This window comes from Mytilus edulis, chromosome 1, assembly GCF_963676685.1.
Source record: "Mytilus edulis chromosome 1, xbMytEdul2.2, whole genome shotgun sequence".
In the NCBI taxonomy this organism is placed as follows: Eukaryota; Metazoa; Mollusca; class Bivalvia; order Mytilida; family Mytilidae; genus Mytilus; species Mytilus edulis.
Genome location: NC_092344.1, coordinates 58,097,842 through 58,122,898, shown reverse-complemented (window position 1 = coordinate 58,122,898; position 25,057 = coordinate 58,097,842). Strand labels below are relative to the sequence as shown.

The 25,057-nt window shown below is 33.0% G+C and overlaps 1 protein-coding gene and 1 long non-coding RNA gene across 2 annotated transcripts in view; both read right to left on the bottom strand.

Annotated features, from left to right (window-relative positions):
- LOC139485827 (uncharacterized) overlaps positions 1 to 25,057 on the bottom strand; it is a 971,519-nt gene that overhangs the window by 253,455 nt on the left and 693,007 nt on the right. The gene's annotated exons all lie outside the window — the stretch shown is intronic.
- Positions 10,300 to 21,064, bottom strand: LOC139485654 (uncharacterized). Its single transcript, XM_071270283.1, has 4 exons — positions 20,954 to 21,064; positions 14,854 to 15,001; positions 11,505 to 11,638; positions 10,300 to 11,203 (listed from the first exon to the last, which is right to left on the bottom strand). The coding sequence occupies exons 1-4, from the start codon at positions 21,012 to 21,014 to the stop codon at positions 10,986 to 10,988; spliced, it is 561 nt and encodes a 186-aa protein (XP_071126384.1). The 5' UTR covers positions 21,015 to 21,064; the 3' UTR covers positions 10,300 to 10,985.

The window sequence follows — 25,057 nt, the reverse complement described above, 5'->3', positions numbered from 1 at the left end:
ATAACAAAGGTAGTGGTGGACATTGCATCTAAAATGGCCCATACTTCTTATTCCATTGATCTGTACGAGTTTGTCAGCAAAGGGTAAGGAGGGTACCCTGGTATATAACAAAGTCGAAATAAAGTATTGCCGGATGGCCAAAAATAAAAGATGATCCACGTTTATCATGATACCAGAGTTAGAGGTGGGCCTTGCCTTTAAAATGGTTTATAGCACTTATGCCAGCAAAAGGAAAGGAGGGTATTCTAGTATATCGCAAAGTCGTTATGAAATATTGCCGGCTGTTCAAACTACGAGATTCACCACATGGGCCATGCTACCAGAGGTATAGGTGGTCATTGCCTTTAAAATAGTCTATAGCACTTATATGGCATATACCTGTACGAGTTTGTCAGTAAAGAGCTAAAATGAGGAGGTGGTACCTCTGTTCACATTTAAGTCAAAATAACTGTAGCCGGTAGGCCAAACTCCGGGATTCTCTACGTGGATCATTATACCAGAGGTAGAGGTTTATTTCGACTTCGTTGTAAACAAAGGTAACACCTTTTATTTTTAACCCCTTGCAGGCAAAATCGTACAGGTCTTTGGAATTAGTGTTATATGCCATTTTAAAGGCAATTACCATCTCTATCTCTGGTAAAATAGCCTACGTGGAGAACCTCTTAGTTTGGCCAGCCGGCAATACTTTATTTCGACTTTGTTGTAAACAGAGGTACCATCTCCCCCTTTTGATTCATTATTGTCAAACTCGTACGGGTCTAGGGCATAAGTGCTATAAGAAATTTGTATGGCAATGCCCTCCTCTATCTCTGGTAAAATGGCCTACGTGGAGAATCTTTTAGTTTGGCCAGCCGGCAATTATTAAAGTGTATTTCGACTTCGTTGCAAACAGAGGTACCACCTTACCCTTTTAATTCATTGTTGTCAAACTCGTACGGGTCTTGGGCCTAAGTGATCTGTGCCTTTTTTAAGGCAATGCCTACTTCTACCTCTGGCATCATACCCCACGTGGAGAATCTCTTGGCCAGCCGGCAATTGTTTATTTCGACTTTTTTATATACCAAGGTACTTCCCTAACCCTTTGCTGACTTACTCGCTGGCTTATCCCTTATTGTAAGTAAGTAAGTTCAATAAATATAAGACTATATGCCAGGTCTTTCTGACAACCAATTACAAACAAATTGGGGTTTATCTAATGAGGCTTTTCCCAGGATGCAATTGCTTGTAGACTGTATACAGTTGACCAAATAATCCACAAATTCCACAAAAGGATCTTTTAATTATAGGCCATGTCCATTTAGACATTAAGCAACAAAAGCCCAGCATGACCGATGCATTTGTCTTTAACATCTCCGATATTGATTCCGCGTGGCCTTCCAATTGACATGAGTGTCCATTGGTGTTCATTGTTAAACCTTTGGAGCTATATCAGTTTGTGTGGAAATTAAGAGCACGATGACCTTCCCTTGGTGATAACAACATGACCAACAACCATATCGTGTGTTACCAAAAGCCGTCAGCGATAGTCACACCGACAATTTGCTACCTTCGTGGACAAAAGCCTGGCTTTTCGCTGGATCCTAATTAACATCTAGTGTTGTCACTACCATTTGCTGTAGAGATTTAGTTGCACAACATAACAGAAACATTCTTTGTAAACACTCTATGTTGATGTTTTGACATTTGGATGGTTCATATACAATTGTAGCCGAAAAATGATAATGAAACATTTCTGTTTAATATCGATCTATTGTTGGAATTGTAAATTTTCATATTCAATTTTTGTTTGTTTAAAGATGACCATTTTAAATAAAGATTTTAATTTTTTAAAAAGCAAGTGTTAGACTTGTGCTTTTATTGCCACTCAGTTCATATAACCTGTCATTTTAGTCGAGCCTGTAACTTTTGTTGCAGAAAGCTCGACATATGAATAGTGATCCGGCGGCGGCGGCGGCGGCGTAAGTTAACTTCTGAAAAGCTTAATATTTTAGAAGGTGGAAGAATTGGATGCTTCATACTCTGTATATAGATGCCTCATGTTACGAAGTTTCTGTCAGTCACATGTCCAATGTCCTTGACCTCATTTTCATGGTTCAGTGATCACTTGAAAAAAAAGTTCAGAATTTTTGTAATGTTGAATTCTCTCTTATTATAAGTAATAGGATAACTATATTTGGTATGTGCGTACCTTGCAAGGTACTCATGCCCGTCAGACAGTTTTCCCTTGACCTCGACTTCATTTCGTGGATCAGTGAACAAAGGTTAGAATAAGTTTTGGTGGTCAAGTCCACATCTCAGATACTATAAGCAACAGGGCTAGTATATTCGGTGTATGGAAGGACTGTAAGGTGTACATGTTCAACTGGCAGGTGTCATCTGACCTTGACCTCATTTTCACGGTTCAGTGGTTATAGTTAAATTTTTCTGTCTTGGTCTGTTTTTCTCATACTTTATGCAATGAGTCTACAATATTTGTTGTATGGAATGATTGTAAGGTGTACATGTCTAGCGGGAAGATATCATCTGACCTTGACCTCATTTTCATGGTTCAGTGGTCAAAGTTCAGTTTTTGAGTTTTGGTCTTTTTATCTAATATTATATGCCAAAGGTCATTATATTTGGTGCATGAAAATATCTTATGATCTATATATAAGTCTCCCAGGTTTAATTTGACCATGACCTCAATTTCACGGTTCATTGCACTGTGTTAAGTTGTTGTGTTTTGGTCTGTTTTTCTTAAACTATAAGTAATAGGTCAAGTATATTTGTTGTATCGAAGAATTGTTAGCTGTTCATGTCTGCCTGGTATGGTTCGTCTGACCTTAACCTCATTTTCATAATTCATTTGGTCTTTGTTTAGCTATCTTGGTTAATGTTAAGTTTATGTGGCAGTTGTAATAAATCTTTATACTTAGGGCTATCAACATAATATTAATGATGAGTAAAGTAGGCGAGACATTTCAGTGTGTGCACTCTTGTTTAAATGTGCTTATTTATCCGAGTCCTGGACTGCATTCCAGTGGCTTTCATTCGTTTACTTTTGTGTAAATTTTATACAGATCAGTATTTTTTCAAATGTTTTACCAATATTTTAGCTGCATGTAACATCTTGAACACTCAGAACAGCAAAACAAAATTTAGATTTCAGAAATAAATAGCCTTTAGTCATCGACGAATAGCCGATGATTTCAAGAGTTGTTTCCGTTAAAGGATGATTCCTTTTTTTTTGTGCCATACTTGCTCTTTCGGAGGCTCGAGGGTAATTTCAGCAAAAATTTTATCATTTTTGTTTTCATTACAAATTTTATTTATTACACTATTAGTTATAACTTTATGAATTGGCTCAAAAATCAACCCAAAAAATCGAATGATTTTGGCCTCAGATTTATTTTTCAAATGTTTATATCACTGTAAAAGCTCCAAATTGTCTCCCTTTAGTGCAATAATGACATTTTGTTTTGGCATTAGAATTAAAATGTCTTTTTCAACTCATCGGTGACCTATAGATATTTTTCAAATATGCTTTACGTACACTAAACAGTTGTAAAATTAAATCGATTTCTGTAATTTAGTTCTTTTTTTATTTCGATATATATATCTCTCTATTTCTCCTATTAGTTCAACTTAAAAAAAAGTACCTTAACAAAAATGGTTGCTTCTTTCGAGGGCAGATTGTGAGCTTAAGTGAACGATAACCCCATGTTTTTATTTGATTTTTCTATTTAGTATATGATAAAAGTTCATCTATAGAAAAACAAGCAAAATCCTACATGTATATTTAAAAAATAATGGATTAATACCCTCCAGTCCCCTTAACGACAAAAAAAATAAATAGAACATTACGTTTAAGTATCACCTACAGTATTTTACAACCTCCATTGGTGATACATTATATGTATTTCTGCTGTTGTTTTATATAAGTTATTGTCCTGAATAAACATCTTTATGCGTTTTTGCGTTTCAGTTTTTATTGTGAAATTTCTTCAATCAGCCAAGACAAACTTTAAATTTCGCCTTAACGATGTTTTCGCGAGAAATCCATGTATTATTATCGAATTACTACATTTAATCATTGTCTAGTGCCCTAAAATGAGATTTTCCGAGACGCTGGGTTTGAAATGGGATACCCTATTTAATTTAAACAATATTTGCAATCTTTTCAAAAAGATGCAGATGGGAATTTTCGTTCCTTATGAAAGTGTTCGCAAGGAGTTAAATTATAAACTCCTTATAGGATTATCAAAAAGCAACTATTAAGGACCCCCTTGGAATAAAGATCTTCCAAGACAACGTGTTCGAGAGTTTGAGTTTAATACATGACTTTTTAAACTAAATGGACGGAGCAGGATTATCTTACTCTTCCAGTTAACCATACATCATCACAGTTGCATTGGTTCTTGTTGCTCAGATTTTAAATTTCAATGATTTCGTCCGAGACCACAATTGTCGTCCCTTGATTTTCGTTATTAGTCCCCAGTGATAACAGTGGGTTACTTGCCAATAATTTTTATACCCCTTCCAAATTTATTTCTCCTTGTTTAATGCCTCACATTGTAAGTAGGGGGGGGGGGGGGGGGGGGGTGAAATTACACTGTAAAAAAATTTGGGTCCAGAATTTTACAGGAAAGTAGTGATTTGGTCCAGCTGAAAAAGGTTAAAAATTAGCACTTCGGAAGCTGTCAAAAGATTTCAAGACACCCTAAACACAAAATTGTCCATATTTTGAGTTAGACGCGATGAAGTTTTCTATAATTTTGATATAATTTGTCCCAAAATTAGTACAACACACTGTAAAAGTTTCATTGAGAAAGCGCAGGTGGGATTTTTTAAATTTTCATTTATGTTCTAAAAGAAATGCACTACGAATTAATTGTGTTCTCGGACCATTTGTTTTGTGGACTGTTGTGTATCTTGTTGTTTTTCATTCAGCTGCGGCTTTGTTGGTTTGTTTCAACCCTTTTTAGTGTGATTATCCTTTGGTACACTTTGCCTCTCTCTTATATATGATATCGCAATAATTATATATCTGTAAGCGTTCATATACATTTATATGGATACAATATTGAATTAAAATAGATATAATAATTAGATGAGTGAAAAAAAGAAAATGAAGTACTAATTGTACGTGTGAGGAGTTGGCATTCTTATAAAAAAGAAGATGTGGTATTATTGCAAATGAGACAACTATCCACAAAAGACCAAAATGACACAGACATTAACAGCATTAGGTCACCGTACGGCCTTCAACAATGAGGAAAGCCCATACAGCATAGTCAGCTATAAAAGGCCCCGATAAGACAATGTAAAACAATTCAAACGAGAAAACTAAAACTAGTAAATGGTTACTTAAGCATTTACTTAATTTCTATCACGAAATAAATGCGTTTAATATTTTAGATACAGATACAATATAGTGCATTCGTAAATGTAAAACACTTTTTAATAGAAAATTTAAAAGAGATACATCAACAGTGTTTATTTTAGAATTGCTCAAGTCTGTAGGGCTTATTCCCGATTGTCCCACTTTTTTTTAAATTAAGAGCTCATATTGTCCCACATGAAAAGTTCTGACTGGTCCACATTATTTTATGAGGCGAAATTTTCTTATCCCTTGTTAGATTGTCTCTATGGTTTTGTTTCAGATATATAAGCCAAAATCTACATTTTATGCGATGCTCTTCTTTTAGACATTGCGGCCATCTTAATTATTGGGCGGGGTCATCGGATACTTTTTTGAAACTAAATACCCTAAGGATGATTTTGGCCATGTTTGCTTTAATTTTGCCAGTAGTTTCAGAAGAGAAGATTTTTGTAAAAATTAATGACGACGACGAATAATGAGAAAATGAGAAAAGCTCACTTAGTCCTATGGTCCAGGTGAGCTAAAAAGCAAAACGGACAAAAAGCAACGGACAAAAAGCAAAAGTGTCGGACAAAAAGCAAAATTATCGGACAAAAAGCAAAACGGACAAAAAGCAACGGACAAAAAGCAAAAGTATCGGACAAAAAGCAAAATTATCGGACAAAAAGCAAAACGGACAAAAAGCAACGGACAAAAAGCAAAAGTATCGGACAAAAAGCAAAATAATCGGACAAAAAGCAAAAGCGGACAAAAAGCAAATCGCGGACAAAAAGCACCGTATCAAACGTCATATCAATAGAAATGGATAGAGGTGAACATTTTAAATTAGGAAAGTCACAAAGTAACAGTTGTTTGACGATGTGCAAACTCTGGTACATTTAAATCTATGAGGTACGGACGAATAGAGATAACACACTCAAACAGAGGAAGTCGCATGTACTTCAACAGAATGTAGACTGGGTGATGAGTTGACATGGAATGCATCTCCTGTTGTACATGCATCATTCGTCATTCAAATTCCCAATCAGTCAAAATTTTACAAACGGGGTATATGAGACAATTAGCAAGATTACAGATGTCAATCTTTTCCTAATATTTAAAGTCAAGGAAAATCATTGTAACATTGTCTGTAAAAGGAATTTTTATCTATTTTTTTTACAAAATCTATTGTGTCACGATTCTTTCATATCTATTTCAAGCAAGTCACTGTAGGAAGTCTTTAGAGTATGTTCTTAAATTGCAATAATCATCTTAAAAAGATAATGACGTCGAGTTTTACGCTGTAATCAATTTTCCTAAGAAGATTAAATCATTTTTTCGATGAAATGGTTTATTTTAAGGACAAATTGGTTTAGTTTGAAGTCTAATTTAATGTCATACTAATTTATTCTCAGAGATTGAAATGACCATGCAAATACTTTTTTTTTTAAAGTATTGCAAGAAAGTTGTTCTCGATCCAACTGTCGAATATACTATTCTAAGATAATTGGAAATTTAATATGTTAGGATTTCGCATCATCCAATTTGTCATAGAGATAAAAGATAGAGGGTAAAACTCAAGCAATTGTGAAAACAAAATTAGGTAATTAACAGAAAATCCGATGGGGCAAGATAATCTGATGGTTCCTTATAGAGTTTTTTTTAATCTTTAAGAACGATTTTTGACTAATGGTAGCGAACCAAAATATTATTATAGACAACACTGTTCCAAAGCATGGAATAATCAGCATGATCTACAGAAATGTTAAACATCAAAACAACCAACTACTAGTAGTTGGGAGTATTGTCCTTGAAAGACGACTGTTTACCAAATGATGTGGGTTTTTCTCTCAAAAAATCTTAATCAGATTTACTAAAAAGTTGGATATATGTGTACAACAAAAAAAAATCAGTTCCTTGTAATTTTACATGATACTAGAACACACCCGCGAAATCGCGGGCATTCAGAGCGTAGTTTAAATAAAGTATGTAAAGTGTCGTTGGAAGAATTTTGTAAAATATTGAATGAAAGGAGAATGTCAGCAAAAGTATCATATTAAGTCATAGGTTATTGGGGACAGGAAAATGTTTTTTTTTTTTATCCCTCCTCCTTTATTTCCAAAATTTCGAATTTTTGGTTTTCTATCAATTTCAATATGAACATACATTTAGTATATATTATGACACTTTAAGTAAGGAGCCTGTAATTCAGTGGTTGTCGTTTGTTTATATCGGTTACATACTTGATTTTCGTTCATTTTTTGTACATAAATAAGGCTGCTAGTTTTCTCGTTTGAATTGATTTACATTGTCATTTCGGGGCCTTTTAAAGCTGAGTATGCGGTATGGGCTTTGCTCGTTGTTGAAGGCCGTACGGTGACCTATAGTTGTTAATTTTTGTGTAATTTTGGTCTCTTGTGGAGAGTTGTCTCAACATGGCAAGCATACCACATCTTCTTTTTTTGTAATTCAATCAATCAATGAATTCTGTAAAAGATTAAATGATTGGAAAATTTCAAAAAAGGTATCAAAGGTTCACATGAATAATTTTAGCGCTTATCTGTATATTATGAACATTCATTACTATATAGGGAAAACGGTACTATTTATTCTGCCATTGGCGACAATGTTAACATTTTCTAAATTTACCACTTTTTAAGATAAAAACCTGGATAAAACAGTTATATGTTGTGTTAGTACTTTATTACTCTGTTTTAAAAATTAAAGCCAAATAGTATCATGACCAACTTCCAACGAAGCTTGTTTATGTTATCCATGCCCACCGTCATTTTGCACCAAATTTATGAAATTTTGCAAGTCTTTTCGAATAATTCTCTAGAAAATATTTCAATAGGTTTTAAAATTTATATTGTAAATAAACACACTGCAGTTATTCATAGATAAATAAAAAATATATTGTACCCTTACATCCAATCACAGCGCTGCTAATTTGACTTCCTTCACCTGCCTTGGGTACACAAAAGGCCAACCTAATGCTGGGAAAATTAAATACTACCGTTTTCCCTAAAAATAAAGTGTATTTACTTTCAATTCTAAGTTTACTAATCGATCCATGGTGGTCATTGATATAGTATACAGACCCCTTATTTAACAAGAGTGCACACACTGAAATGTCTCGCCTTCTTTACTAATCATTGATATTATGTTGATAGTCCTAAGTATAAAGCGTTATTACAACTGTCACATAAACTTAACATTAAACAAGATAGTTAAACAAAGACCAATGAACCATGAAAATGAGGTCAAGTTCAGATGAACCATGCCAGGTAGACATGTACAGCTAACAATGCTTCCATACAACAAATATAGTTGACCTATTACTTATAGTTTAAGAAAAATGGACCAAAACACAAAAACTTAACACTGTCCAATGAACCGTGCAATTGAGGTCATGGTCAAATAAAACCTGCGGGACTGACATATAGATCATAATATATTTCCATACACCAAATATAGTTGACCTTTGGCTTATAATATTAGATAAAAAGATCAAAACTTAAAAACTTAACTTTGACCACTGAACAATGAAAATGAGGTCAAGGTCAGATGACATCTGCCCGCTAGACATGTACACCTTACAATCATTCCATACAACAAATATAGTAAACCAACTTTTTTTTCAAGTGGTCACTGAACCATGAAAATGAGGTTAAGGACATTGGACATGTGACTGACGGAAACTTCGTAACATGAGGCATCTATATACAAAATATGAAGCATCCAGGTATTCCACCTTCTAAAATATATAGCTTTTAAGAAGTGAGCTAACACCGCCGCCGCCGGATCACTATCCCTATGTCGAGCTTTCTGCAACAAAAGTTGCAGGCTCGACAATAAACTATGTGACCGCCATGGATAGTAAACTTGAAAATGATAGCAGATAGAATTCTGAAAATACACTATATTCGTAGAATATGTATGTTCAAAGTATACAGAAAAACGTAAACCGGAAGTCTACTCTGACTTGAAATTTTGTCTAATGACGGGACAATATCCTGATGCCTTTTTTCTCGTTTTTCTCCCAAAATAACTCAATCTGAATAATCATATGAATGGATGACAAATGCGACTATGCACTGTACTTATAGGACACAGAGGCGTGTTGATTAATGTATTTTGGAAAGAAGAGAAGCGACACACAAAATGAGGTCTTCTCGTTTAATAGTATACTAGATACAAATATCCCGATACACATGACACACTTGATAAAGAAGTTATATACACTTAAATGGTTGGATTTCTTTTATGTTTTAAAAGAATTTACGCCTTGAATTATTGTAGACAGTCTGAAGCTGTGTAAAAGCAATTATCAGCAATACATTTCTACAAAAATGCAAAATAAAAAAAGGAAACCGTAAATTAATTATATACTCATAGGAACACATATTAGACTACACATTCTTACGTGACTTACAATCTAACTGTACCAATCATATCCAATCACATTTATTAGTATTACCAAGATTTGTTCGCGTTTGTTCTTTTAAGTTTACTATGACTCAACTTACCCTCCTCTACCAAATACTGTGATGAATAGTTGCCTCATTGGCATTCACACCACATCTCCTTATTTTTAAAATAACCACTTTCTTAGAACTGCGATTCAAGCTTTAACTAAAAACTTCACATATTTTGGTGTTATCGCGAACGCCAGTGTGTGTTCTATAAATCAGTACAGAAAAAATCAGTATTGAAACAGTACTGACAAAATCAGTACTGAAACAGAACTGACGACATCAGTACTGATTTCATAGAAAGTATAACATTATAAGTATTTAGTCTTTCCTAGCAGTACTGATATGTACGAGGGTAGAATGCACCAAAAAAACCATTGGTAAATTCTTGGTAGTGTAGTATGTCCTCGCAAATCGTATTAATGCCCTTACACTCCACCGCAACTCAATTAAAAACGGTCTATATCAACATAAATGCTTTGGTTAAAATCTTAAATATGATTTTATTGATCACAAAACACATGCAATATAAAACTGTATAAATCTATAAAACAAATACTAGAAGTCTTGAAAAAAATGTAACATGATCTGCTTAGTACTAATTCTTAGTAGTTTATTTTTTCTGGTACATGTAAGTCAATACTTGCTATTGACCATTGTAGACAAGTGGCATCAAAACAAGTCTTATAATATTAATATTCAACATTATATTATATAAACAAAAAATATTTGAGGTAAAATTGCATATACCCCACCATCCATTTCAGATGGGAGTGACTTGGTATCAAAGATAACCGTTGATGATTGAAGTTTTTTACGAACTTGACTGACTAAACAGCCCTCGCACGGTCAACTAAGATAACCGTAACTTATCAATATTTTATATCCATGATAAATATAAAAAGACAAGAACAAAAGTAATGTGTAGTCACTTGAAAATTGTCTATCTATAACAGCAAAGATCGATTTCAATATCATTTCGGAAATCCGCGAAATATAACCAGAATAAGACACACGTGATACTCTTCTGAAAACATAGATCTATGTCCATGTCATTTCGAACATCCTCGGAATAAAACCAGAATCAATCAAATGTAACACTCTTCTGAAAGTATTGTCATACGATAAATGAATGTGATGACCTTTGTGTCCTACTTGCTTTCAACATATCATGAATTCGGATTATTTACATGTTCACTTGTTGTTGTCTGAATGGGACTGGCCTCCTCTTTGATAAATGATAAATTAACTCTGCCATGAATAACGTCTTCGTATGAAGGAGGCAAATCTTCGTATTTAGGTAAAGAGTTCGTTCCAGATATAATAGCAATGCCATTGTGTTGTCCCATGTTATCCAGCTCTGTTTCTTGACCGGTTGTTTCTTGACCTATAAGTAATTCATTATGTATGTGTAAATATGAAGAAAAAAAATGACACACGACAATGTCTCGAATGCAGCAAAATTTGATTTTGATTTTGATTCTTTAAGTGAGATCAGCTGACTAATCAAATGTATCTGTCAGGAAACTAAGAGCATTTTCTGAATAAAATAAATTCCTATACAAAATATTTCCGTTCTTCGAAGGTATTTTTTTAAATAGACCAATCTTACGTTGAACAAAAAACAATCAATGATGCATACCACATATTAGCTTTGCATAGCATATATTATACAGATTAAAACTTACTTGAATTTTGACATCGTCGATATTGGCGAATGTTTGGTATTATACACAGTTTGATAACGCATATACAACATCCAAGGAAAACAGTTGTGCTAATTATTACACCAAATGCTATTCCAAATATTTGTCCTGTAGAACTGGAAATAAAATAGATTATTATTCTCAAAGAATTAAAACAGTTTACGAAAAACTGATAATTTCAATTTTTAAGATAAATCTCAGTAGATTTCAATGTATAAAATGTGTAAGATAAATATAAATTCTACCACTGCATCGAGTGTAATACGATATTTATCCACTCGAGACAGTTAAATTTTAAAAAAGTCGAGATTGGATAAATCTCAGTAGATTTCAATGTATAAAATGTGCTATTATTGGCCATGCAAAAAACGTACATATCAGTACAAAATAAAAAAATTAAATTATCACATATTTTGTACTGATATGTACGTTTTTTGCATGGCCAATAATAGCACATTTTATACATTGAAATCTACTGAGATTTATCCAATCTCGACTTTTTTAAAATTTAACTGTCTCGAGTGGATAAATATCGTATTACACTCGATGCAGTGGTAGAATTTATATTTCTCTAATTCTTCGTCAATTTATCCATTTCTGCACCCGTTGTATAAAAAAAATTTAATCAACGTGTGGTTCGTTTGATCTCAGTACTTCATTGGTTAAAATCCGACTATGACGTCGAATTTTCTTGCTTTCCTTTGAATTTCCTATTGTGACGGCATGGAAAAAGGCGACCATGCCTGATGACGTCACATAGAAAGAACACATCTTTTTTCAGATCATTCGAAAAGAAGGAATAAGTTTGCCTGCATAATGTTATAAAATCAAAATTTAACTGTCTCGAGTGGATAAATATAATCGTATTACACTCGATGCAGTTGTAGAATCTATATTTATCACATATTTTGTACTGATATGTACGTTTTTTGCATGGCCAATAATAACCGGAAGTGAAGGTTGGTTACCAGCCCTCGGGGCCAATATCGATATCAGCCCTTGAAATCCATATCGAGACCTCGAGTTTAACTTTCGGTAACCTGTCAATCAAAAACTATTTGTAAAATAGTTGTCTTCCGATGCAGCTAGACAATCAGGAGAGGTTTCTCAAGGATCAAATGACAATGCATGGAAATTCATACAAAACATGAAAAATGAGAACACAATGAAAAAATTTTTAGAAAGTTACGAATCTGCTGTAGTAGAAAAAAATGTAAAAATCAACAGTTGAAATCACAAAAGTTCCCGTAAATTTGACGTCATAAAGAATTTAGAAAATATATGACGACACAATGGAAAAGTGATTGTTGTATGACATCGAAAGTTCAAGCGGCACATATTTCCAAATCATAGTAGCGATATGGTGTATTCTTTCTCAGTATTTATTGGAAATGTAACACTTTAAGTCGTTTAATATTTACAATACTGAGAATTAAATAATATATTTATTGTTAATTATTTGTTAAACTTTTCACAAAACTTTGTTTACTCACTATGATTTTTTCGTTAAATGCTTTTTTTGATTTTTTGTTGAAAATATCAAACATATATTGGTATATGCTATCTTTTTTCTCTTGCTTGAAAATATGTGATATAAAATACATTATTACATGTCATTTTCTATATGGTCCGTGGTATCAGCCCACGACCAATATCAAGCCCTCCGGCTAAAGCCCTCTGGCTTGATATTTGAGTCTAGGGCTGATACCAGGGCCAATATGGAAAATGCCATGTAATAATCTATAAATAGCACTATATTGTGCGTCACGAATTACTTAGTTTTGTTTGGTGTCCTTTCTTGCGTTCCGGACTTTTGTTTGGCGTGTCAGATAAAAGTTACTCCAGACGGTTGCTTTTATAACTCTTGAATATAATTATGCTTACTTATTATTATTCATATAACCGAGTAAACAAGACCGATGCTGCCGAAGAATAATGCCGGCCGAGAAAAAGAAACATTGCCTATTGATCGTTAAATTGAGGTCAATGTCAAATAAAATGTAATGAAAAAAAAATTATAGTTTATTCTTGTTTTTTGCCGTTACGCCGCTATCTCAAGTTATGTGGAGGGTTGGCTCCTTTAAACATGTTTAACCCCGACAGAATTTTTATTTGTTTGTCCTTTGTGAGGTCCCTTTAGTTCAGTGGTTGTTGCTGGTTCATGTCTGTCATAATTGTTAGAACGCTAGTTTTCAACATAATTGTTTCACATTTTTCATATCAGGGCCTTTTAGAGCCAACTACACGGTATGATTTTGTTTCTCGTTGTTGGAATAACTTTGCCTATGATTGCTTTAAATCAATTTAACTTGAACTTTGGTGGATAATTATCACATTCGCAGTCACATTACATCTCCTCATTTTTAAATATACTCTTCGCAACCAATCAGCTGTGGAGGGGCAATACAATAGTAAACTGGAATCCGCTTTTATCTTAACTCCTATACATTACTAGGAATGTGATTGGTTAAAAGCGCCCTCGTGGAGACCGTTTATATTTCACATTAGATTAGTAGGGATGCGGGCTTATCTCATATATACACGGTTAGTAGTGGTGTTACGTCCCTTTATAAAAACAAAACGGTACTGAGAAAAAATCGTAAACAGACGAAGAAAAAGATGATTAAGATTGAAATAAATTCATTACACAAATTTAAACCTAACAAGTTGTCATGGTTGGTATCTGCTTTTGTAGGATCAATGGAAGTAGTTTCTTAATTCTAACAGTATTGAAGACTTGCTCATTTTGATAGGTCACTAATCTAAATTTCACACGTTGAGATAGTCGGTAAGATAAATTCGTTACATAATGTGCTAGTGACCTAATACGGTATATATGGGGTCAGTAATTCAACATGGTGATTCGAGCTTCGCTCTCACCCAATATGGAATTTACTGACCCATATATACCGTATAAGATAACTAGCACACTACGTAACTAATAGTATTGGGCTTCACTCAAACTACGAACAAAGTTTAGTATTCAGCCACAACTTGAACATGTCGCAAGGTAAATAGGTATGTTCAAGACTATAAAATAAGAAGAATACAATGTATGTGGTGTTATTTCCAACAGGGTGATTACCGAACAGAGTAAAAATGAAGCGGATTTGAGAAACTATATTTCACCAAAGGGCCATCAACAACGAGGAAAAACACATACCGTATACTAGTCAGCTTTAAATTTCCCAAACATATACATCTTATGGAAAACACTCTGTCATTCTTTACTCAGACTTCAAGGTCTAAACCTTGATTTTAGGAAAGACAAGCGCCCGTATTTCCGACATTTGGTTGAAAAGAAAGACTTACTTATAATGCGTATACTTACAATGCATTTTTTAAGTTTTCTGACGAACAACAAAACTGCGAATGATTTTCTTCACAGCATCCGCTAGAACAGTAAAGATATATTATCTTATACTGAGATGACGAACTATTCCAAAATAACGTTGTACAGCTTTCTGCAAGAGCATAATCTATAATTGAAATGAAAATGTGTGAATGATTAAAACGTTAAAAAAATCAAGTTTTAATAAGGTAAAAATTGTGTTAACTCAAAATTTAAAAGACCCTGACGTGATAAATATGAAAAAATCAACTGGAAAACAAACTGCCGAATTTATAACAAAACAATTCACGAAAAACAATTATGACAGACACGAACAAAGGACAACCACCGAACTACAAGATCCTGACTTGGAACATCACCGGTTTTTGGACTTACAGTGCTTCTTTTTCAGTTGTATGTGTAATGTTTTGTAAACATGGTTTGTCTAAATATGTTTTTTTCACAAACATGTTTAAAAAAAATTATTTCTTATGATATTTAATTGTTTCTTATTTTTACGCAATACACCAAGCTTTGTCTTATTGGCAATCATGCCACATCTCCCTATGTTTATATATACTCTTTTTTACGCAATACAAGCTTTGTTCCATTGGCAATCATACCACATCCCTTTATGTTTATATATCCTCTTTTTTACTCAAAACATGCACCAAGCTTTGTTTCATTGGCAATCATATACCACATCTCTCTATGTCTATATATCCTCTTTTTTACGCAACACACCAAGCTTTGTCTCATTGGCATTCATATCACATCTCTTAATGTTAATATATCCTATTTTAACGCAATACCCAAACTTTGTTTCATTGGCATATACAACATCCTCCTTATATGTTATATCTCCTCTTTTTAACGCAATACACATTGGCAATCATATACCACATCTCTTTGTTTATATCCTCTGTGTTTTAACGCAATAAACAAAGCTTTGTCTCAATGGCAGGAATGCCACATCTCCTTATGTGTATGTATCTTCTATTTTTACGCAATACAACAAGCTCTGTCTCATTGGAAATCATACCACATTTCCTTATATGTATGTATTTTCTATTTTTAAGCAAATACACAAAGTTTTGTCCCATTGACAATCATGCCACATCTCTTAATGTTGATATATCCACTATTTTAACGCAATACACAAAGCTTTGTCTCTATGGCAGGCATGCCGCATCTCCTTATGTGTATGTATCTTCTATTTTTACGCAATACACCAATCTTTGTCTCATTGGAAATCATGCGACATCTCCTTATGTTTACAGTATGTATCTTCTATTTTTAAGCAAATACACCAATCTTTGTCTCATTGGAAATCATGCGACATCTCCTTATGTTTACAGTATGTATCTTCTATTTTTAAGCAAATACACAAAGCTTTGTCTCATTGACAATCATGCCACATCTCCTTATGTGTATGTATCTTCTATTTTTACGTAATACACAAAGGTTTTTCTCATTGGCAAGCATGCCACATCTCCTTATGTGTATGTATCTTCTATTTTTACGCAATACACCAAGTTTGTCTCATTGACAATCATGCCAAATCTCCTTATGTGTATGTATCTTCTATTTTTACGCAATACACAAAGGTTTGTCTCATTGGCAATCATGCCACATCTCCTTATGTGTATGTATCTTCTATTTTTACGCAATACACCAATCTTTGTCTCATTGGAAATCATGCGACATCTCCTTATGTTTACAGTATGTATCTTCTATTTTTAAGCAAATACACCAATCTTTGTCTCATTGGAAATCATGCGACATCTCCTTATGTTTACAGTATGTATCTTCTATTTTTAAGCAAATACACAAAGCTTTGTCTCATTGACAATCATGCCACATCTCCTTATGTGTATGTATCTTCTATTTTTACGTAATACACAAAGGTTTTTCTCATTGGCAAGCATGCCACATCTCCTTATGTGTATGTATCTTCTATTTTTACGCAATACACCAAGTTTGTCTCATTGACAATCATGCCAAATCTCCTTATGTGTATGTATCTTCTATTTTTACGCAATACACAAAGGTTTGTCTCATTGGCAATCATGCCACATCTCCTTATGTGTATGTATCTTCTATTTTTACGCAATACACCAATCTTTGTCTCATTGGAAATCATGCGACATCTCCTTATGTTTACAGTATGTATCTTCTATTTTTAAGCAAATACACCAATCTTTGTCTCATTGGAAATCATGCGACATCTCCTTATGTTTACAGTATGTATCTTCTATTTTTAAGCAAATACACAAAGCTTTGTCTCATTGACAATCATGCCACATCTCCTTATGTGTATGTATCTTCTATTTTTACGTAATACACAAAGGTTTTTCTCATTGGCAAGCATGCCACATCTCCTTATGTGTATGTATCTTCTATTTTTACGCAATACACCAAGTTTGTCTCATTGACAATCATGCCAAATCTCCTTATGTGTATGTATCTTCTATTTTTACGCAATACACAAAGGTTTGTCTCATTGGCAATCATGCCACATCTCCTTATGTGTATGTATCTTCTATTTTTACGCAATACACCAATCTTTGTCTCATTGGAAATCATGCGACATCTCCTTATGTTTACAGTATGTATCTTCTATTTTTAAGCAAATACACCAATCTTTGTCTCATTGGAAATCATGCGACATCTCCTTATGTTTACAGTATGTATCTTCTATTTTTAAGCAAATACACAAAGCTTTGTCTCATTGACAATCATGCCACATCTCCTTATGTGTATGTATCTTCTATTTTTACGCAATACACCAATCTTTGTCTCATTGGAAATCATGCGACATCTCCTTATGTTTACAGTATGTATCTTCTATTTTTAAGCAAATACACCAATCTTTGTCTCATTGGAAATCATGCGACATCTCCTTATGTTTACAGTATGTATCTTCTATTTTTAAGCAAATACACAAAGCTTTGTCTCATTGACAATCATGCCACATCTCCTTATGTGTATGTATCTTCTATTTTTACGCAATACACCAATCTTTGTCTCATTGGAAATCATGCGACATCTCCTTATGTTTACAGTATGTATCTTCTATTTTTAAGCAAATACACCAATCTTTGTCTCATTGGAAATCATGCGACATCTCCTTATGTTTACAGTATGTATCTTCTATTTTTAAGCAAATACACAAAGCTTTGTCTCATTGACAATCATGCCACATCTCCTTATGTGTATGTATCTTCTATTTTTACGCAATACACCAAGCTTTGTCTCCTTGGCAATCGAACCTGATCTCCTTTTGTTTATATTACATTTTATGATAAGAGAAATTACAATACAGGGTTGATAAAGTGTCTAGTTTATTCTTTAGAAATGCAAAATTCAATAAAGAGCTGCATGATACTTCAGTCGCCCTTTTAGCTGGTATTATGCTTTAAGTGAATTTATATGGTCAAATAAAAATGCTGTGATTTTCATTAAAAAAAAATCCATAACTCCGCAATTTCAGATCAGAAATTTATTAGAAAAAAAAACAAAGGAAACTATTACAATAAATATAAACAGATATATTTAATCCCTCTGCAAATGTTGGCACCTGTCCTAAGTCAGGAATCTGATGTACAGTAGTTGTCGTCTGTTTATGTAGTTCATACGTGTTTCTCGTTTCTCGTTTTTATATAGATTAGACACTAGTAATTTTGGGGGCCTTTTATAGGTTGCTGTTCGGTGTGAGCCAAGGCTCCGTGTTGAATGCCGTACCTTGACCTGTAATGGTTTATCTATATAAATAGTTAATTGGATGGAGAGTTGTCTCATTGGCACTCATACCACATCTTCCTATATCTAGAGACATATAACATAACATATGTCTCTGACCATTAATCAAAGTTTCATGAAAAAGTGTTTTTGAGTTCATTATTTTCTAAAAACAAGACATTCCCCTTTTTATGAATAAAGTCCCAATACCTCGAATTGTTTTATCATTTTTTTTTGCTATCGAAAGGGAACTTAAGTCAATATATATAAACAATTCACCACAGTTTCATGATAAATTGTTCAAACTATTTTTGATTTATAGTCAGAAAATTGGAAAATACTCCATTTTGTTTTCATAAAATCCCGAAAACGTAAAATCTAAAATTAACTAAATCGATAAATATAAACAAGTCATCAAAGTTTTAATAAAATTGATAGAAGCATGTTTGATGCATTGTCAGAAGTGTTGACGATGTACGAATGGACAGACGGACAACGGTATACCATATAAATACGTCCTGTCTCGGGCGAATAAAAACCACCGATACCAACATCCATTTATTGATGTACACTGAATAGTTAAATAATTCAAAATTTGGTGACTATGTTAAACGCATCTATCCCATCGAACTAGAGATAAAGGATACTACAGATACAGTTAAGTCGGCCTCATGTCTTGACTTGCATCTAGAAATTGACAATGAAGATCAATGAGGGTCGGTTGAAAACAAAACTTTACGACAAAAGAGATGATTTCAGCTTTCCAATTGTGAACTTTCCATTTCTAAGTTGCAACATTCCAGCAGCACCTGCATACGGGGTATATATCTCCCAATTGGTACGATATTCCCGTGCTTGCATTTCCTATCATGATTTTCTTGATAGAGGGTTGATTTTCTTGATAGAGGGTTGCTGCTCACAATGAAGCTATTAAACCAAGAGTTTCAAATGGTTAAGTTTAAATCATTCCTTCGTTAATTTTACGGACGCAATCACGAGTTGGTTGGCCGTTATGGAATAACCGTTTCACAATGATACTGATATGTTCCTAACGTCGTGACTACAATCCCCTTCCCTTTCACGAATGTGACCTACTGAATTAGACTATTTACCAGATTTGTTATCACATAAGCAACACGGCGGGTGCCACTTGTGGAGCAGGATCTGCTTACCCTTCTGGAGCACCTGAGATCACCTCTAGTTTTTTGTGGGGTTCGTGTTGCTTATTCCTTAGTTTTCTATGTTGTGTCATGTGTACTATTTTTTGTCTGTTTGTCTTTTTTTCATTTTTAGTCATGGCGTTGTCAGTTTATTTTCGATTTATGAGTTTGACTGTCCCTCTAGTGTCTTTCGTCCTTCTTGTGTGTGTGGTTCTGTTTACCGTCGCATAACCAACACCCCTTTTATTCATTAGATTAGAAAACGTGTGCTAGAAAATCATCAAAGATATTAGATTTAATTGTGTACCCGAGACGCGTTTCTTCTATAAAATATAATCATTCAAAAAGGTACAAATGTGACTAGTTAACTGACTAATTTAAATGAATAACAAATAACTGCAGGCATATTTAGTCTGGCTTTGTAACATTTCGGCAATATTTTTCAGATTTTAATTTCTGATGTTTTTGTTTGAATTTTCAGCTACTTGATTTGACTTAAAAGCGAATGTTTTGTTTTCACTTGTTGCTTTGGTGGGTTTTAACATGACTCTCACTTGAAAATAATCCGTTGATGATTCAGATTAAACCAATTCTTTTTTTTTGTGAAATCTTCAAATGTTTGCGAAAACGGGCGAACCAAATTCAAAGTTTCAGAAACTAATGAGCGTCAGGTGTTAATATTTACATCTCATTAATAATGCTTTGAATTCGGTGACGGCGATAATATAAATATTAAAGATATTTTGTTATATAGCAGGTGTAGGTAAAATCGATTAATAAAACATAATGATCAATTCGTTCGCGATTTTGCGTTGATATGTACATAGTTCTAAATTTTAACAACTTCCGTATAGGTAAAAATTGTCGAGTGCATGATTACGTAGTAAATGATTGAAAAAAAATAATACACAAAAAAATAATACACAAAAAAATTAAACGAAAATGAAAAACTGTCCTGGTCAGCGAACGTCGATCTAGATTTCGAAGGATATAACAAGGGGTCAACATCGGGGTCAGGGAAATAAAGAATAGAGAAAGGTGAGTGATTGTTAAAACCCGGGTCATGAAAGGTTATGTTTATGAAAAATGTTTACATCGTAATTATTACCTAGATTGAAATAACAATTCAATTTTGTTAATAATAGGCGAAAAGATGAAAGAAATTGACAAAAGAGAAGAAAAAAGAATGATACACTTACCTGTATAATGATTAATAAACAGAACTAAGTTAAAAGTAACAGGAAAAGGTGGAAAGTCCATGTTGTTACACAAAATTTATGACTCTTTATTTACCTGTTCGATGACGAAAATAATTTAGGCCACACAAATTTAAATCCTAGTTCGTGTTTCTTTTCAATACGATTTTAACCAATTGCTTTTTATAAGAAATGGCGAAACAACTTCATATTCAAGTCCGATTTTGTGAGACTATTCAAACTACGATTTGTATTTGTACTCCCCGTTTAACTTCAAATGGTTATTATAGTTTGATCATGCAGTTCGTGATAAAGTTCACTATAAGGCTCTATTTAAGTTTGAGTGAACATTATATAAAGTAACCAAAATACTTTATTTATATTGTTTCATCATAACATTGAGCTATAATAACAATCTGTATTACCAAAGTCAAAACAACATATATTAAATTTTATAGATACAACATATGAACTATTATTAATGTATTATACATACATTAGATAGCAGCAGACGGAAAGAGACGACAACAAAAGTTCCATGTAGGATAAAAAAAAAACTTAATTCGCACAGTCTTTTCACTGACACCCACCCCGACTGATTAACCAATATGCCAATATAATGTGGAACATTTTACAACATGTTAAATCTAAATTTTTTGTGCACGAAATATTCAAAGTACATAATTCTCCAAATTTATTATCTTCTTCACTCATTAATTGTAATTATTTATACATACATGTAGCATGATTTTTCTAATAATATGGTTTAATAAAGCAAAATCTAAGACCTTGATAAGTGAGACATGCATCTCAACTTCAATATATTTTTTTACAAAAACTAGTCTTTTGCTTCATGAAATTGCAAAATAGCGTCTACTTTCTATTATATCTAAATCCTGATTACTAAGTCTTATTTTGGTATTAATACACGTACGTGATCATTCAAAATAATATATTCGTACTCATCCATTAAAACAGCCTTCTAAAACAGGTTTAATTTAGTTATTTCGATCCCAACAAATTGGTAAATTGGTCAACACTTTTGTTGTCTCTGTGGTACATTCCTCGAATACATTCTCAATTTTAAAATATATAAATAAAGACATATAAAGGAAATTCTATACATGGTCTTCCAATTGGTGCTTTTGTGTGGGAAATTTGATGTCACGAAGCAAATATCTTTAGGTCAAAGTTCAATTGGTGTCCTGTGGCAATATGACTTTTTTGTACTATAAAGGGTGCAATTGGGGTGTTCATTTCCAAATACCTCATTTTTTTCATGCAGTTGTCCCACTTCTATAATCACAAATAAAACATTTGACAATAAGATACACATAATTTAGACACACCATTTTATTAGTACAAAAAAAAACAACATTTCCTGACATTGTTTTGTTCATTTTTTTAAATATTGTTGTCTATCTTTGATATACTACCTGTAACATTTAATTCAAGACATACAATGCAAGAAAAGGCTTAAAACAAATACATAAGTAAAGCAAATTAAAAAATAAAACATAAACCATAAAAGTTAAGGATGTATTCTTTTGACTTTTCAGTCTCGTTGAAATCTCGTTCTTGAATTATTTCCAAAACATGTGATACAAGTGGAAAATATCATAAATTTTAAAAATATTATAATAGAAAATAATGCTGTCAAAAAATTGTGTATTTACAATGAATGGTTTTTGAGTAATCCAGTTTTCAAATTTTACAACCAATCAAGTCTGTATATTTAGCCAAAATTTTGAGAATATGGGTGAGGGATACAAAAAATGATTTTACAAAATCCCATATCATTTTGGTCTCTTCAAGTTTCTTAGATATGTATTTTTTCAATCATTTATAACAAAAAAGTTGAAATAATATGCATTTTGTTCTAAAAACTGAGAAAAATCACAAAAATACAAAATTGACAGCATGGTAAATTTTACACAAAAAAGCTTCAAAATATGATAAAACTTTCTTATATTAACACCTACCTAACCTATATTTTTTTTTTAAGTCAAATTATTCAGATTGGTCCACTTATCTTTGTAGAAAGTATGAAAAAAGTTTAATTGTGGGACTGTGATTTTTTTCACGAGTATAGCCCAAAAATAGGTGAAAATCCATGAAAAATGGTAAAATCATCAAAATCAGGCATTTTCAAAAGGGCCGTAGCAAAAAAAGAAGTGCACAACCATATGATTTTTTTTTTCACCAATTATTTTATTACAGTCTTATAAACCCAAAAATCAGGTTAAGACAAAAAGTTTAATTCTAGAAATTTTTGGCTCCTCAGAGGTGTACATCCTTAAGAAAGTTCTCCTGCTTTATGTGTACTTATTGTACTCGAATTAAAAAATAATTAAAATGTTTGAAGTATACATTCAAGGTTACGCTTTTAAAATACAGTTGCCTTTTTCTTTACCAAACACCATTTTTATGAGTGCATGACAATGATGTATATAATGAATTCATTATTGCATGCAAGATCCTTCGTAAAATTTTAAATATTTGTGCATTGATAAGTTGTTTAAGAGAACAACACCCATTGAAATTTTTAGGGGAAAAAAGGGTGTGTGATTGCGATTGATACTTAAGGATGTACTAAGTTAATCTTAGGTAAAATTATATAAATTAAAAAATTAAAATTGATGTTATAAGTAGGAAAAGAATAAGTTAAGACTCAAAATAAGCTAAAAATATTGATAGGTCATGGAGCTTCTTTTCAATTATTTGATGTATAAAAAAAGGCGGGAAAAGGCTGACTCGGACTTTTACCTTTTATTCTAATATGACGTGCTTCTTTCGCTTTGTAAACAACACCGTGATAAAATTCTCGATATACATGTATCTATACTTAGCGCAGACTCCAAGATGTACACAAATGGCTGTTTAAAGTATGCCTCCCACGTAAATCGACATGTATCGTAACCTATGTGTAAACGGTTGTGGATTTCGCTGTGTTAACAATTACAATTGAATAAAACCCTACAGAACATTTATTCTGATTATGATGCATAACAAAAAGAATTTACACATTAGAGATCGGAAAAATGGACAAAAACAAAACAAATTAAAATTCCGCGAAATTCCAGTAATGATTTTTGCGCATTAGGGAGCTACCATTTGATTTTTATGGTGGGGGGCTAGGATGAAAAATGTTGTCCTGCTTTTTTTTTTAGTTGGAATCTCTGTCCTGCCTTTTTATTTTTTACTCTATTCGGTCCTGCCTTTTTTTTACTAGTTTATCCTGACTTTTTTTACACAAATTGTCATCCTGCCTTTTTTTTAACAAGTTTCTCATCCTGCCTTTTTTTTTACTCAAAACTCCTGTCCTGCCTATTTTTTTCAAATTTCATCCTAGGCCATGTGTAAATTTACAACAAATTTATGGCTTCCATGAATTATTTCTTAATTTGCATTGGTATTATTTGTCTCAAATCAATAGAAAGAATATCAAGAATCTGCTTCAATTTTTCTAAAAGACCTTTTATGAGCTTTGTAGTCTTATATGAAAAGATAAATGAGTGTTATGGGGCAAAATATTTTACATTGTATCATATGGAAAAACACCAATGACAGAACATTTAACACAAATTCCAAAACTACACCTTAGTGTCCTTAGTGCAGCCATCCTTAAGTTTCAAAACCAGTTTTGTACCAGTTTTTGTATGATTTGTATGGGGAAGTTGATGTCTTGGGGAAAGATTATATATTTTCATCCTGTAATAAGCCAGCAGATTTATTTTGAAACTAGCTGAACCATCCCCTCAAAAACATATGCAATGGTTATGCCCTGACCAGTATTCTTCTGTGTGCAGTGCATATCATTATGTTTTGACCATAATTAAACCCTTAGTTTCCCGTGAATTTATAAAAATTTATGTTGGATCCTGTAAATTGGTCTGAAGGTTTTTACATTTTGATTCATTTTCTCCAGGTAGATATACTCTACCTCTACCCAGTTTTTAAGATAATGTCAAATACTTGTATTTAGTGCCCCACCCGGCGTTCTAGATCTGTTCGGTTTTGTTGCCATTTTTCTTTGGAAGGCGAGCTCATTTGAGATAATTATCAATCTACATCCCAAAGGATGAACAAGGTCTCTCCTTTGTATCA

What these genes read in the sequence shown, in the direction of transcription:
- LOC139485654 (XM_071270283.1), bottom strand. Translation starts at nt 21,014, where the DNA reads ATGGACTTTCCACCTTTTCCTGTTACTTTTAACTTAGTTCTGTTTATT. An exon ending in GTTTATTAATCATTATACAG is followed by an intron (nt 15,002 to 20,953) that starts GTAAGTGTATCA and finishes TTTCAATTATAG; the next exon opens with ATTATGCTCTTGCAGAAAGC. An exon ending in GAAAACTTAAAAAATGCATT is followed by an intron (nt 11,639 to 14,853) that starts GTAAGTATACGC and finishes TTTTATTTCCAG; the next exon opens with TTCTACAGGACAAATATTTG.